This window comes from Aquarana catesbeiana, linkage group LG09 (genome assembly GCF_042186555.1).
Source record: "Aquarana catesbeiana isolate 2022-GZ linkage group LG09, ASM4218655v1, whole genome shotgun sequence".
Classification (NCBI taxonomy): Eukaryota; Metazoa; Chordata; class Amphibia; order Anura; family Ranidae; genus Aquarana; species Aquarana catesbeiana.
In genome coordinates this window covers 52567860-52584437 of record NC_133332.1, presented here as the reverse complement: position 1 = coordinate 52584437, position 16578 = coordinate 52567860, and the positions used below count along the sequence as shown (strand labels likewise).

Below are 16578 nucleotides of genomic sequence, written 5' to 3'. Positions count from 1 at the left end.
GGGGGGTTTATTTTTTGCGGTACAAATAAAAAAAAAAAAAAAGACCGAAAATTTTGAAAAAAAAATGTATTTCTTCGTTTCTGTTACAAAACTTTGTAAATAAGTTTTCTCCTTCACTGATAGGCACTGATGAGGCTGCACTGATGGGCACTGATGAGATGGCACTGATAGGTGGCACTGGAGGGCACGTATGGGCAGCACTGATGGGCACTACTGATAGATGGCACTGATAGGCAGCACTGATCAGAGGCGCTGGCAGGCATCACTGATGGGCACAGAGTGCCATCCCTAATGGGCAATGATTGCCATCCCTGGTGGGCTCTAGTGGGCTTACCTGGTGGTCATGGGTTGGCATCCTCGTGGGGGGTTGCACTGATAATCAATCAGTGCTGACCCCCCCCCCCCCCCCATCAGGAGAGCAGCCGATCGGCTCTCCTCTACTTGTGTCTGTCAGTGCAAGAAGTACACGGCTTTTCCTGTTTACACTGTGATCTGCTGTGACTGGACACTCTTTACCTCGATCGGAGATGCCGTGTGTCAGACTGACACACCACACCACTGATCGCCATGCTGCATGCCTCCGCGGGTGTGCAATCGCGGCTTATCCTGCTGAACGTCATAGGACGCCCAGTCAGGATAATGAAACCACTTCCCGGCCGTCATTTTGCTATATCGCAGGGAGTGGTTAAAATATTGAAAATTACTTTTGAAATTACATGAAAATGTTAAAGCTTCCATGAGATTTTACTGATTGGGTTTACATATAATTAAATCCAAACCTGGGCCTTCCCTTCAGTCTTGCACAGTAGTACAAGCCCCTCTCCTATACTTAATTGCTTACTCTGATTTTACTGCACACTGTGAGCTTCTCATTGCGTACATTAAAAGCTGCAGCAAGTCAGAAAGAGCCCACCTCATCATCTAGCCTTTTCTTTCCTAGCCTATCATATTGCTTCAAGCTGTGTTTGATGAAGGGGCAGGGTTAGAGCTTGAGACAAAGTGGAAGTAGTCGTTATCAAAACTTATTGTCAGCGCTATTTTCCATATAAGCAACACAACACTATGGGGCATGAGAAAAGTCTACGCGTTTCGCTCTATACCAGCACAATTGATTGAAAGAAGTTGAGGGTTTTTTTTGGAATCATACTTGCCTAGGTGGATGCAGTACTGGTCTGATGCTGCATCTGTCCCCCGCCAGCTCTACAGGCTGAGAACCGAGTGATCAAACACCGCTGATCGCTCAGTTCTCAGTGCTCCATGAGCAGAGACCTGGTGAATGTCAGTCACTGCCTCTCTGCTCTGCCCCCCCCCATGCTCACTGGAGTGCCAGGCTGTGGAGGGGTGAAAGCAGCTGGCTTAGGCTCTCAGTGGCTCGCTGAGAGGCTGAGCTGCGTGCCGGTCCAGGCATCTGGGCGGATGCCGACCATATGGTCATGATCTTTCCCCAGCCTGGATCGGCTCTGTGACGTCAGCCAACAGCAGGTTTCAGCCTGCTGTCTGCTGAAAATGTGTCACAGGAGTACAGATCCATAGGAGAAGTACAGCCAAACAAGCTTTGGTTGTACTACTCCTTTAAGCACTGATGTAGTACAAAATGCGTAGACTTTTCTCATCCCTTACAGTGTCATGTTGCTGTGATGTGTTGTTGCTTTTATGACTGAACAAAGATGGGTCATTTTGGAGTGCGGCTGTCCAGACTTTTGGATCTCACACTATTTTGTGCCCTTTATATTGGATGTCTTTTTAATATTAACCACTTACCAACCGGCCCATAGCCGAATGACGGCTGCAGGGCGGTTGGATAACTCTGGGAGGACGTACTATGACGTCCTCCCAGAATTCCCCTCTCGCGCGCCCCCTGGGGCGCGCACCCGAACACATCCGTGACCGCCGGGTCCAGAGGACCCGGCGCATCACGGATCCCGGTAAATGGCCGCTGATCGCGGCCGTTTACCATGTGATCACATGTAAACAGACCGACGTCATCTGATGACGCCGGTTCCTCTCCTCCCCTCCTGTGTACTGATCGGTACACAGTGAGCGGGGAGGGGGATGGATGGCTGGCTGCAGCGCTGTGGGCTGTATGCGTAGTGCCCACAGCGCTGCACAGAGACATCCAGCCATCCATCCATCCATGCTCAGCCATCCCTCACTACTATGCAATGCTGTGCAATACTCTACAATACCCCCACAATACTATGCAATGCTGTGCAATGCTCTGCAATGCTGTGCAATACTCTGCCATGCCCCCGCCATACTCTGCCATGCCCCCGCCATACCCCGCAATACCCCGACATACCCCGCAATACCCCGACATACCCCGCAATATCCCGCCATGCTGAGCCATGCTCAGCTGTACTCGCCCTCTGTATGTGGCCAGGCTGTGGAAGTCTCACACATGTGGTATCACAGTACTCAGGAGGAGCAGGAGAATCTATTTTGGGGTGTCATTTTTGGTATGTACATGTTATGTGGTAGAAATATTGTATAAATGGACAACTTTGTGTTAAAAAAAAAAAAAAAAAGCGTTTTAACCACTTCCCGCCCGCCGGCCGTCATACAACGTCCTTGACTTTGTGCGGGGATATCTGAATGATGGTTGCAGCTACAGGCATCATTCAGATATCAGCTTTTTCAGCCGGCGATTCCCTACACCATGAGAATGATCATAGCAGCTGTTCCACTGCTTGATCGTTCTTACGGGAGGCACTCACCGCTACGATCGAAGCCAGGATCGTTTTTTTTTTTTTTATTTCAGGCTTCCCAGCCTAGAGGTAAGATGTGGGGTCTTATTGACCCCATATCTCACTGTAAAGAGGACCTATCATGCCATATTCCTATTACAAGGATGTTTATATTCCTTGTAATAGGAATAAAAGTGGTCAAAAATTTTTTTTTTTTGGAAAAAAGCATCAAACTAAAATAAAGTAAAATGAACAATAAAAAAAAAAAAATTTTTTTAAAGCGCCCCTGTCCCTGTGTGCTCGCATGCAGAAGCGAACGCATACGTAAGTCCCGCCCACATATGAAAACGGTGTTCAAACCACACATGTGAGGTATCGCTGCGATCGGTAGAGCGAGAGCAATAATTTTGGCCCTAGACCTCCTCTGTAACTCAAAACATGTAACCAGTAAAAAATTTTAAAGCGTCGCCTATGGGGATTTTTGAGTAGTAAAGTTTGGCGCCATTCCACAAGCGCGTGCAATTTTGAAAGGTGACATGTTGGGTATCTATTTACTCGGCGTAACTTCATCTTTCACATTATGCAAAAACATTAGGCTAACTTTACTGTTTTGGTTTTTGTAAAGCACAAAACAGTTTTTTTTCCAAAAAAAACGCGTTAAAAAAATTGCTGCGCAAATACCATGCGAGATAAAAAGTTGCAACGACCGCCATTGTATTCTCTAGGGTCTTTGCTAAAAAAACATATATAATGTTTTGGGGTTCTATGTAATTTTCTAGCTAATAAATGATGATTTTTACATGTAGGAGAGAAATGTCAGAATTGGCCTGGGTGCTCCAGAACGCCTGAAGGTGCTCCCCTGCATGTTGGGCCTCTGTATGTGGCCACGCTGTGTAAAAGTCTCACACATGTGGTATCGCCGTACTCAGGAGTAATAGCAGAATGTGTTTTGGGGTGTAATTTGTGGTATGCATATGCGGTGTGTGAGAAATAACCTGCTAATATGACAATTTTGTGGGAAAAAAAAAAAGTAAAAAAAAAACCTTGATTTTGCAAAGAATTGTGGGAAAAAATGACAACTTCAAAAAACTCACCATGCATCTTTCTAAATACCTTGGAATGTCTTCTTTCCAAAAAGGGGTCATTTGGGGGGTATTTGTACTTTTCTGGAATGTTAGGGTCTCAAGAAATTAGATAGGCCGTCAGTACTTCAGGTGTGATCAATTTTCAGATATTCGCACCATAGCTTTTGGACTCTATAACTTTCACAAAGACCAAATAATATCCACCGATTTGGGTTAATTTTACCAAAGATATGTAGCGGTATAAATTTTGGCCAAAATATATGAAGAAAAATTACTAATTTGCAAAATATTATAACAGAAATGAAGAAAAATGCATTTTTTTACAGATTTTTCGGTCTTTTTTCTTTTACGGCGCAAAAAATAAAGAACCCAGCGGTGATTAAATACCACCAAAAGAAAGCTCCATTTGTGTGAAAAAAAGGACAAAAATTTCATATAGATACAGTGTTGCATGACTGAGTAATTGTCATTCAAAATGTGAGAGCACCAAAAGCTGAAAATTGGTCTGGTTAGGAAGGGGGTTTAAGTGCCCAGTTGTCAAGTGGTTAAATTGTTTTTGTATAGGAATTTTCACTTTGATTAATTTTCGTTAGCGCTGCACATAAATTTTTACTATATTATATTATATAATATATGTTTCAGAGTCGTGCAAGACCCCTTTGTCACCTGCTACTTCTGAGCCTAATCCAGTAATGTGCGCAATGAGAATATGAAATTACATTTAGGTGGTGCTCACACTGGGATCAAAAGCAGGCGTTTGAGGCGCTTGTTTAACCATTTGCTGACTGCCCTATAGCAGTTTTACTGTGCGCCAGATCATGTATACAGTATCTCACAAAAGTGAGTACACCCCTCATATTTTTGTAAATATTTTATTCTATCTTTTCATGTGACAACACTGAAGAAATGACACTTTGCTACAATGTAAAGTAGTGAGTGTACAGCTTGTATAACAGTGTAAATTTGCTGTCCCTTCAAATTAACTCACACAGCCATTAATATCTAAACCACTGATAACAAAAGTGAGTACACCCCTAAGTGAAAATGTCCAAATTTGGCCCAATTAGCCCTTTTCCCTCCCTGGTGTTATGTGACCCATTAGTGTTACAAGGTCTCAGGTGTGAATGGGGAGCAGGTGTGTTAAATTTGGTGTTATCGGTCTCACTCTATCATACTGGTCACTGGAAGTTCAACATGGCACCTCATGGGAAAGAACTCTCCGAGGATCTGAAAAAAAGAATTGTTGCGCTACATAAAGATGGCAATCTTCTTATAGCCTAGGCCAAGACCCTGAAACTAAGCTGCAGCATGGTGGTCAAGCCCATACGGCGGTTTAACAGGACAGGTTCTACTCATAACAGGCCTCGGCATGGTTGACCAAAGAAGTTGAGTGCACGTGCTCAGCGTCATATCCAGAGGTTGTCTTCGGGAAATAGACGTATGAGTGCAGCCAGCATTGCTACAGAGGTTGAAGGGATGGGGGGGGTCAGCCTGTCAGTGCTCAGACCATACGCCGCACACTGCATCAAATTGGACTGCATGGTCTTCGTCCCAGAGGGAAGCCTCTTCTAAAGATGATGCACAAGAAAGCCCGCAAATAGTTTGCAGAAGACAAGCAGACTAAAGGACATGGATTACTGGAACCATGTCCTGTGATCTAAGACCAAGATAAACTTATTTGGTTCAGATGGTGACAAGCATGTGTGACGGAAACCAGGTGAGGAGTACAAAGACAAGTGTGTCTTGCCTACAGTCAAGCATGGTGGTGGGAGTGTCATGGTCTGGGGCTGCATGAGTGCTGCCGGCACTGGGGAGCTACACTTTATTGAGGGAGCCATGAATGCCAACATGTACTGAGACATACTGAAGCAGAGCATGATCCCCTCCCTTCGGAGACTGGGCCGCAGGGCAGTATTCCAACATCATAACAACCCCAAACACACCTCCAAGACGCCCACTGCCTTGCTAAAAAAGCTGAGAGTAAAAGGTGATGGACTGGCCAAGCATGTTTCCAGATTTAAACCCTATTAAGCATCTGTGGGACATCCTCAAACGGAAGGTGGAGGAGCGCAAGGTCTCTAATATCCACCAGCTCCGTGATGTCGTCATGGAGGAGTGGAAGAGGACTCCAGTGACAACCTGTGAATCTCTGGTGAACTCCATTCCCAAGAGGATTAAGGCAGTGCTGGAAAATAATGGTGGCCACACAAAATATTGACACTTTGGGCCCAATTTGGACATTTTCACTTAGGGGTGTACTCACTTTTGTTGCCAGCGGTTTAGACATTTATAGCTGTGTGTTGAGTTATTTTGAGGGGACAGCAAATTTACACTGTTATACAAGCTTTACACTCACTACTTTACATTGAAGCAAAGTGTCATTTCTTCAGTGTTGTCACATGAAATGATAGAATAAAATATTTACAAAAATTTATCTCGCTTTTGTGAGATACTGTATATAGGTGATCCGGCTCTTGCGGGCGCAAATGCACGCCGCCGCCGACGGCGGCTCAGTCCTTCTGTGATTATACAAAGCAGGAGCCGATCAGCAGGTACCGGTGACTCGATGTCCACCAGCACCTGCCGATCATTCTGTGCAGAGGCAGAACGGCAGTCTGCCCATGTAAACAAGTAGGGAAGGCATAAATTCTATGTTCCTGCAAAGCAGGGACAAGGATCCATGTCTTCTCATAGTAAAAGCACCTCCCACACTATACTAAAAAAAACAGGCTAAGCACACAGTTAACCCTTTGATCGCCCCTGATGTTAACCCGTTTTTAGCCAGTGTCATTAGTACAGTGACAATGCATATTTTTAGCACTGATCACAGTATAAGTGTCAGTAGTTCCCAAAAAAAGTGGCAGTTAGGGTCCGATTTGTCCACCACAATATCACAGTCCCGCTATAAGTCGCTGATCGCTACCATTACTAGTAAAAAAAAAATAACTAAAAAAATCCATAAATATATCCCATAGTTTGTAGACGCAATAACTTTTGCGCAAAAAACAAACAAACAATCAATAGACGCTTATTGTTTTTTACCAAAAATATATAACAGAATACATATTGACCTAAATTGATGAAGAATTTTTATATTTTAAAAAAAAAATTTACTGGATATGTTTTATAGCAGAAAGTAAAAAAAATGTTTTTTTTTTTTTTTTCAAAATTGTTGGCCTTTTTTTGTTTATAGCGCAAAAAATAAAAAATGCAGAGGTGATCAAACACCACCAAAAGAAAGCTGTATTTGTGGGTAAAAAGAACATAATCTTTTTTTGGGTACAGTGTCGCACGACCGTGCAATTGTCAGTTAAAGTAACGCAGTGCCGTATCACAAAAAATGGCCTGGTCAAGTGGTTAACACCCCTTAAGTGCCTAGTAAAGCAGTTTGCAATTGATAATTTAGTCATCTCACAGAGCTGTTCACTTTATCAAAACATGAAGCGACCTCTACAACAGTAAGCCCTGCTGGGCTGGGTTGGACTTGGTCAGTGGAGTAGCGCTGGCTTAGGCTATACCCAAACTCTCAAATATCGGTTCGGTAGAGCAGCATCTCATCAGCAGTTCTGGATCAGTGAAATTGGATGCCTGCTCTGAGTTCCGGTGGGGCAGCGTTATGTGCCTTGAGCTTCCAGCAGCTCTACATGCTTTCTAAGGTCGCAATGAAGTGCTTGCGTTGCGTCATTGCGCTTCAAATATTAAGCTACATGTCACATGAAGCTGATGTCACATGAAGCATCTCAACACCTTCCATTCAATGCAATAGTAGCTTGCCAGCACACGTTTGCAGTGCGTTTGTGGCACATTTGCGGTGCATTAGGCCTTGTTCACAGAAAGGAAAAAAAAAAGAAAAAAAAGGTGTTTAGGGTACTTCTTTAGCAGGCCTTTATTGGGAATTAAATGTGCATAGGGTGTTTGGGAAGCATTTTTAGCACACGTCAAACGCACCATTACACCACGCATTAACGCTATAGGTGTATTTGTTCAGCATCAGTATTTAAACTAAGTGGGAACAAGGCCTAACTGTCAGAAATTTTTAGCTTTATACTTGTTCCAGTGCAGTGACCCAAAATGCTTTGAAGACAAACATGTAGCAGATCATTAGAGCCAGGCAAATATGATTTTCTAAAGAAGAGAGGTCAGCAATGTCAGCCTGTCATTGCCCTATACAAGTTGAGTGGCCGCAGTTATCCGCATCCACCTAAGAAAACAGCCATTTGCCACCCCCCCCCCCAAAAAAAAAAAAAAAAAAAAAAACACACCACACCAGCCGCCACTGTTTAGGATGCACCTCTGGCACTAAAATCCCCTGTGAATGAGACCTTCAATTTAAAGCAGAACTAAACCCATCAATTTAACCGCTTTCCAAAACAGTTCTATTTAGGACCAGTGGCGACCCATCCATTAGGTGCACATGGGCGCCGCCCCCCTATCCATGCGTCCGGCCCCCCAATCTACATGTGTGGTGCCGGACGCATGGATTCCAATGTTTTTTTTTTTCCAAGCACGATTAGAGCCAGAGGGTCTAATAGGCTTCAAAAAAAGGGTGCGCCCTGAGCCTACCCAGTTGTGTGACAATAGCGTATTGGGGGGGGGGGGGGGTGACCCGGCCAACAGCGTGGGAGGGGGGAGTTGGCAGCTAACTGAGGTGGGGGGGGGTTGGCTGTTTGAAGCCGCCCCCCCTCCCCTCAAAAAAAAAAAAAAAACACCAGCCGCCACTGTTTAGGACACACTGTGAATAATAACTGTCACAGTTGCTTGTGCTCTCACCTGAACTATCAAGCCATCAAATGACTGGTGTCATAAATGATCACATGTGCAGTACTATGGCAACTGCAGATCAAACAGAAGCCAAGATGGCAGCTTCCTTGGCTGTAAAGGATTGAAAGGTCTAGTTCTTCTTTAAAGAATACAAGGGTGTCAGCTCCCCTTCTGCAGATGACAGGAGAGGAGCATAAGATAGTTTTGATAATTGTAATTGATAAATGTAAAATACGTTTACTTATTCTCAAAGGCTTAGCAAACTGCATTAAGGCATTTATATCTATCATTGGCCTGGACTTCAGATTCAACAAGCTGGAATTCTGAGAATGTCACTCCAAGATAGCCAACGTGACATCTATAGGTAATAAAAAATATACACGGTAGTGTGTTTTATTACAATGAAACCAACATTGTATACATTCCATGCTATAATAAACTCAGAGCACAACCGTGTATAAGGCAAAAAAAAAGTCTAAAGTCACACCAACGCCAGTAAATAATCTCAGAAATTGACCTCTGGGTTAACATTTTATTTCAGAGCGCGCATAGTTTATAGCATTGGACTGTATCCATACTCAAATATCAAGGACCAGTGCTGTCCATGGCAATAAAACGACTCCGTCCCTCCAGAAAAGAAAAAGCTGCAGCAACAAAAGTCTTTCCCAGGCCAAGACAAGCAGTCTGAGTTCTGGCCTTTGCCACAAGGGCTACTAACTGTCTGTGGCCTGCTCAGCTGGAAAAAAGGAAAGGAAAGGAAAAAGGAAAGAAAAAGCAAACGGAAAAGCAACGGATGAGCAACGGATAAGCAACGGAAACGGAAAGGAAAAGGAAAAGAGGCTGCAATGGCCTCTCCCTCTGGACTTGCCAGTTGCTTGGCTATCATGGCTACTGGCTTTAGGATTTTCGAAGTCACTGACCGAAAGCAAGTGTGCAAGGATAGTAATTTCATTCTAACGTCACTTTCTGCGCGCTTTTTTCTACATTAGTAACCCAGAAGGTATTGAAGCTTTTGGACCAGTATTACATCCAGGCAACTAGTATGTTCAGAAGGAGGTTAGAAAAAGCAGATATCACACTATAAACTAAATCTGCAAGGATAACACATCAAGATAAGGATACTTATTTTCAGAAATGTAACAGTTATTTTTAGCCGTCTTCAGTGAGGTTTGCAAAATAACAGCCACATGGCTAAAAATAAAGATCCCTTTCCCTGTGCTAAAGTTTCTGAATTGAGCCTTATGATACAAAAGGTCCACTATAATCCTAAAAAATGTACCAGGGCCTAACAACATTACTGAGTTTACAGCAGTGCCAACAAGTGAACCAGCAGGCTTGGTAAGGTTTGGTCAGGCAGATATTGGCTGCTATGCTTTACATACCAAGGTCCTATTTTACCCCGTCCTACCCTCTTCTCCTTTAATGCTTTGCTCCATCCTCTCTCATTCCTTTCTATTCCAAAAGAACCTTTAAAATCATTTTCAGCTCTCTGGGAACCCCTGCTAAAACCAATTTATCGGGGTCAGTGGGAAGATGCTCCCCCTTACAGTGTAGTCAGAACGCCACCCTTACAGACAGCTAAAGATCATTGGGAGTAGGCCTCTGATTTTACCAAGTGATGTTGGCCCTGCAACTTAGCAGGCTTCATGAAATAGAAGGTCAATCAGACAGAGCTCAAGGAACCCTGGTTGAGAATGGTTATTTTAATCCTTAGCATGTTCACGCAAATTGTTTTAAAGCAGCCCATTTACTCTGAATAGGTTGCCAACACAGCCCCAATGCAACATAACGCATCACTGCGCATAAAGCATTCACATCTGTGCGTTGTAGTGCAGGTGTGTTTGTTACTGTATACGTGCATTGGGGTGAAGCAATTACCGTGTGTTGCAGTAACGCACATAAAAGTGCAGGTTTTAACAAACGTTACCGCAACGCAAAAGGTGGTGAGCCAACCTCAGCGAAGACTACAGTAGCAGTAAGTCCTATATCACTGTACTAGGTAAGCATTTATTACAAAATGATATACCAAGGGATAATTGTTACATTGACTAAGTGGATCAGCCTTTCTCAACCGTCTTACAACAGAACCCTTGAAATAATATTCACGTTTCAGGGAACTCCTGCTAAAAAAAATTCAACAGGGATCAGTAGAAAGAAGGTCCCTTGGATTGGTGGTCAATAGGAATGATTAAATTCTCACATAGGTGGTCAGAATGCCACAGCCAGCTGAATGTTCACTGATGTCATCACACTGGTTCTGCCAAGTTGCGTTAGACCTGGAACCATGGAGGCCCCATAAGATAGGACATCAATCAGCCACAGCTCAAGGAACCCCTACCAACCTCTCAAGGAACCCTAGGGTTTCACTGAACCCTGGTTGAGAATCTCTGAAGTATAACTTTGAAACTGAATTTTTTTTTTGGTTAATGAAATGAACTTGCCCTTTAAGATCTGACCTATAGCCAGAACCATTTAAATAGGAATAGTTAAACTGTGCGTCTTTGAGTACAGGGAGTAGCAGTATTCGCACTAAAGTAAAATACAGTTTAATACACCAATAAACACTGTTCTTAGTGAATACTTACTGTTGCTGGACTTCAGGTCTCTATGGATGACAGGTACAATTGCTTCGTCGTGGAGATACTTCATGCCTCGAGCAATCTGCACTGCCCAGTTGACCAATACATGAGCTGGGACCTTTTTTCCTGCCAGAGCCCGGTGTAATGGTCCCCCTCGGGCAAACTCCATGACTAGGCATAGATGAGGGGGTGACAAGCACACTCCTTTCAAAGCTATAATGTTGGGGTGTCGTAGCATGCAAAACAGCTTGGCCTCTTGCCTGACATTTTCAGCTGTAACATTGATATCTTCATCAGGGTCATGACGTACCGCCTTAACTGCCACCTCCTCTTCTCTCCATATTCCCTTGTAGACCTTCCCAAAACCCCCTACACCAATGATCTCCTCGAGTTCCAGCTCTTCAAACTTTATTGGAAGTGGGTGTGGGAAGTCTCTTGGGGCATTTCTCAAAGTGGTATACTTAAGGTCACTGACCACATAGTTACTGGGAAATATGCCCACTTTGTCTCTAACCTTTCCTGTCCACCAACCCTCATCTCCGGAGACTGTGGCGTCCTTGGAGAGGATCTCCACCAGGTCCCCCCTCCGCAACGTCAATTCCTCTTCTGCTGTTGCCTCGTAGTCAAAAACGGCCGTCCACAAAGGGTTGGACACCCCATAACTCTGTACCTCATGCCACATCCCATTTTCATTTGGGTCTTTAGGGTTTTGCCACAACATAGGCACAGGTTTTGGAAGGCCATCCATACCTGCTGCTTAAGGTAGGATACTAGTTTACTCCATGGTAATCCCAAGCATGGACAAGAACCATGTATCCATCATAAAGACATTTAAAGACGTCCAGGACCAGCTGTCCATAAAATGGTTCCCGAACATACCATGAAACGTCTCCATCGGTCATCTTACCGCCCACTGCCGAACAGAAACATTCTGCTTAGCAAATTGGTTTCGTAGTTGAGCAAGGCCAGGTCACGTTGTCCAAACTTTTCAGGTGCGTCAGCTTGGAAAGAGGACTTAAAAAAAAGTGTCTCAAACTGTCTATAAATCCTGGTGCAGAAAGCCTTGAGCTTCAAACAGAAACTGTAAGGGATTAAGAAAATCATAAGGTAAATCCTCAGTACAACCATCAGAGACAACTTCAAATGAATGAATTTTTTTTTTTTTCTTGTGTGTCCACAACTCATATCAGAGTGCTTGTGTTTACCTGTATGTTTGCCGGTGTACGGCTTCTTCAGTTGTGACATCAACCTCGTGAAAGAGTTAACGCCATGTCTTTGTTTATTTGATCTAAAGAAATACGATGCTGGTGTGTGACACTGGCGGGTCTACCTGTCACACAGCTTCGAGTTACATTTGTGAGATACCGAACATTCAGAGATCTTTGGGATGTCACAAATATGACTATGTAGAACTACAAGTCCTCCTGAATGGTAGGTAAACAGTACAGCACATGGAAGAACTTCTAACTAATCATCATTAACAAGATAGGATCATCTAGAGCAGTGGTCTCCAAACTGTGCCCCGGGGGCCAGATGTGACCCCTTGCTTGCCTTTATCTGGCCCTTGGGGCACTATTACACCAACTGACCCCAATGACAGGGAACCATACCCTCTACTGACACTATCACTATGTTTCCCAATAAAAGGGGCACTGATGCCAGGGGATTTTTTACTACCAATAGCTACAGTCCAGCCACTCTATTAATCCGGATCAATCAAAACATGTAAGAACTTCTAACTAATCACCATTAAAAGGCCAGATCAGCCAGAACAAGGAAGGACGTCTAACTAACCACAATTAACAAGTCTGGATCAGCCAGTACATGGAAGAACATCTAACTAACCACCATTAACAAGACTGGATCAGCCAGTACATGGAAGAATGTCTAACTAACCACCATTAACAAGACTGGATCAGTCAGAACGTCTAACTAACCACCATTAACAAGACTGGATCAGTCAGAACACTGAAGAACTTCTAGCCATCCATTATTAACAAGACCAGATTAGCCAGAACACGGAAGAACTTCTAGCAACCATCATTAACAAGGCCAGATCTGCCAGAACATGGAGGAACCCGTAACTAGCCATCATTACCAAGGCAGGATAACCCAGTGCTGGTTTTGATATCTAATAGAGATTTTCTAATTGGAAAGTTTTCTCACGACCAGATCTGACAGCTTCTATATGTAATAAAGATATCTGCTGAGTGGACATTATCAGGACAGTGCTGCTTCATACATTTAATACTCAGTGATCTGCTGGCTAGATATTATTGATCTGGCTTCGCAGAGATCTCCAGAGTAGATATTATTATCCAGATAGGATCTGGGATGGATATTGCATTTAATATAGAGTGAGAGAGAGAGAGATAGTCCTATAGTCCAGAGGCTATCTTATTTGTCCTATTATATTCAGGAGAAAATAAGATGCAGGTTCCTGTAGCTAATATAGACAAATCTCCAATTGGATAGTATTTTTAGAATACAATACGACTACAAATGACTTTCATCCCCGGTCTTTACTATAAATTAAAAGGTAACATTAATATACAGAATTGTGATGAATGCTCACCTGCTAGGTCCATTCCGAGCGCCTTGCACCCAGCTTACAGAGAGATGCAGCATGGAAGGATCAGCAATAGCAGCCGGTATCTTTCCTGTGAAAACATCATTACAGTTATCATAAGGTATGCAGCATCATGGTGTGTCCCCCCTCCAGGACAAGGTGCAGATGATAGACGTCCCCCTCCATCACCTGCAGGAATTCAGCCCCTTTCCCCAGGGTAATGGTTTCCATTCACCTTACACAGGCTGTCAGCTGTTCCAGGCAGAACAGATACACAGCCACCCCCCTCACCTCCCTGCCTCTGTCGCACTGCATTGTGGGAGTTGTAGTTTGGTCTGTGCTGCAACCAGACAATTGCACATTGTGACCAGCAGACTGTGCCGTGTGTGCTCGCTGTGGGCCCAGGAAGCTTTCAATAAAACAAGCACTGTCAATGTGACATGTCAGAGATCATTGTCATTTGTTATAAAACGTACAGATCTTGCACGTCCCTGTAATCGCTCATTATTATAATAATACATGTATATAAATATTGCAGCTTACGAGAATATAATATACGTTAATATACTTTATTTTTAATATTTTTTATTAAAATATTTCATTCATTTCTAAATACTATATATTATTATTATTATTATTATATTTAATATATTTATTTAATATTCTTTATATACATATAAATATTGTAAGCTCTAACGAGCAGGGCCCTCTGATCCCTCCTGTATTGATTTGTATTGTAACTGTACTGTCTGCCCTCATGTTGTAAAGCGCTGCACAAACTGTTGGCGCTATATAAATCCTGTATAATAATAATATATTTCATTTATTTCTAAATACTTTATATTTTTATACATTATTATATTTAATATATTTATTATATGTTATATACAGTAAATATAACTATATTTCATTCATTTATATACAGAGAGCTTATTACCTTTTGTGTCACTTGCCTCTCCCTTTTAGATTGTAAGCTCTTGCGAGCAGGGTCCTCTGATCTCTCTTGTATTAAACCGTATTGTAGCTGTACGGCCTCCCTTTAATTTGCAATCTGTGCACATTGTTGGCGCTATATAAATCCTGTATAATAATAATAAAAAAATAATGCATTTCAGTATAAGAGTGCCTGTGTTAGGGCCCATTCACATGGGCAGAAGGCTCTACTGCCCCTCCGAAAAGCCAGCTGCGGTGGATGACTTTTTGGCGAAGTTTGCACTTGCCCATTCTCTGAAAAGCGATCCGCAGTGGGTCGCATTTCAGAGTGCAGCTAAGCAGCTGCTGTCAGGCATTCAGGAGGCGATTGTGCTGCTTCCTGAATGCCCCCTTTTTTTAACAGGACTAATGTGCTGCAACCATGAGCCAACCATTTGAAGTGCAGCCCCATTGCCTTGAATGACGGAGTTCGGGCTCATTACACTGGCGAATGAGGAGCGAAAAAATCCTGTGGTTGAGCCATGTTTTTAAAACGCCCCAACTGCTTCTCCTTTAGCTGCGAAGGCAGCAGATGGGGTGTACACATGCTGATGCTTTGCTTCATCGCTGCAGCAGAAATTATACTTCCTGACACTTTTGGTGGGTGTAGCGCGCGCTGAACGTGACCTATTCAAGTGAATGGTGCCGCTCTGCAAGCACCCCCAACTGCATGCAATGTGGGGTTCAAGGGGTTAAAGCAGGCGGTGATATAATGGCTTCTCACCGCTTGTCAAATGCTCTCTGAAGAGAAATCTGAACACAGATCGCCCTTCAGGGATCAAAGCACACGTACATGAGCCTTTTGACAGGCGGTGCCACCTGTCAACTCGACATACCGCATTCAATTTACCGCAGCTGGGGCACGCAATCAGCCCCCTCCAACTGTATTGTAGGCTTCAGGTGGGAGGTTGGGATGCAGTAAAACTACGGCTCAAGGGCCTGATTTTACTGCAGTGCCATGTGATCAGGTGCAGGCAAAAGTTTGTGATCTGCGCACACCCAGTAAGTTTGGAACACAGTGCTGGAAACCTGCGTTTTGTGCGTATTTCCCGCTCCACATTCTAAACGCACTGGGCGTGCGATCTGCTACGGGTGACAATGGATTCCTAAAGACAGCCCAAATGCAGCGCAGTGGTGTGAAGAGTCCCATTGGATTCTAAATTCACATCTGTGCGGCTGCGTTTGAGTTTTGCGATTTGATGAGAATAGGGGTAGGTGTGGATTATCATACACAGGTGATAAAAATGCAAAATGCATCAAAAACGCAACACTTGCATTTTTCTTTCTGGTGTGGCTCTATTGAACTCTATTACATGCAAAACGCAATCTGCAGCTGGAAAAAACAAGTCCCTGACTCTTTCCAAAATGCAGCGCTGCAAAACGCACAGATATGAACTACATCCATAGCAAACCATGTTAAATGGACCGTAGTGCAATTCTGCAAAACAAATAAAGAACCAAAAAGCGCCTAGGTGTGAATGTAGGGTTAAGGGCATGCTTTTTTTGTAGCACAGCAAAAATGCGTAGGTGTGAAAGCGGCCTTAAGGCGGCCATAGATGGTTTGAATCTCATAATTTGAGCCATGCATGGGCATGCTGAATCTACCCAAGTTGATCGATCAACTTGGGTATAATCAGCCTCTCGGATTTTAAATGCGATTATTGCATTCATCCTCTCTATTAGTCCTGTTTACCGTTATCATTGCAAGTGAAAGAAAATCCCAAATTTTAGGTTGACACCAGAACAGGAATTGAAGGTTTATTTTCCAATGGGGACACTAGTTCTGGTGAGAACCAGGATTTCCTCACTTTGGAGGGATTTCCTCTCACTTCCTGTTGTGGTTATGTGACAGGAAGTGAAGGGAGATCTCCCCAATAAGGACACAGGGCAAAAAAAAAAAAGACGGGTTATAACCCTCCCTTGCTGTA

The 16578-nt window shown here is 43.5% G+C and overlaps 1 protein-coding gene across 3 annotated transcripts in view; it reads right to left on the bottom strand.

Annotated features, from left to right (window-relative positions):
• MAP3K10 (mitogen-activated protein kinase kinase kinase 10) overlaps nt 1-13986 on the bottom strand; it is a 95245-nt gene extending 81259 nt beyond the window's left edge. The window contains exons 1-3 of one of the 3 annotated variants that reach the window (XM_073598493.1): nt 13868-13986; nt 13685-13769; nt 11116-12190 (exon numbers count right to left, since the gene is read on the bottom strand). In XM_073598493.1, coding sequence (XP_073454594.1) covers nt 11116-11857 — 742 coding nt within the window. In that variant the 5' untranslated portion in view covers nt 11858-12190; nt 13685-13769; nt 13868-13986. Of the gene's footprint in view, nt 1-11115; nt 12191-13684 lie in introns of all 3 variants that reach the window. The other 2 variants (XM_073598494.1, XM_073598492.1) reach the window with 2 other exon arrangements.
• Between the last annotated feature and the right edge of the window lie 2592 nt (nt 13987-16578).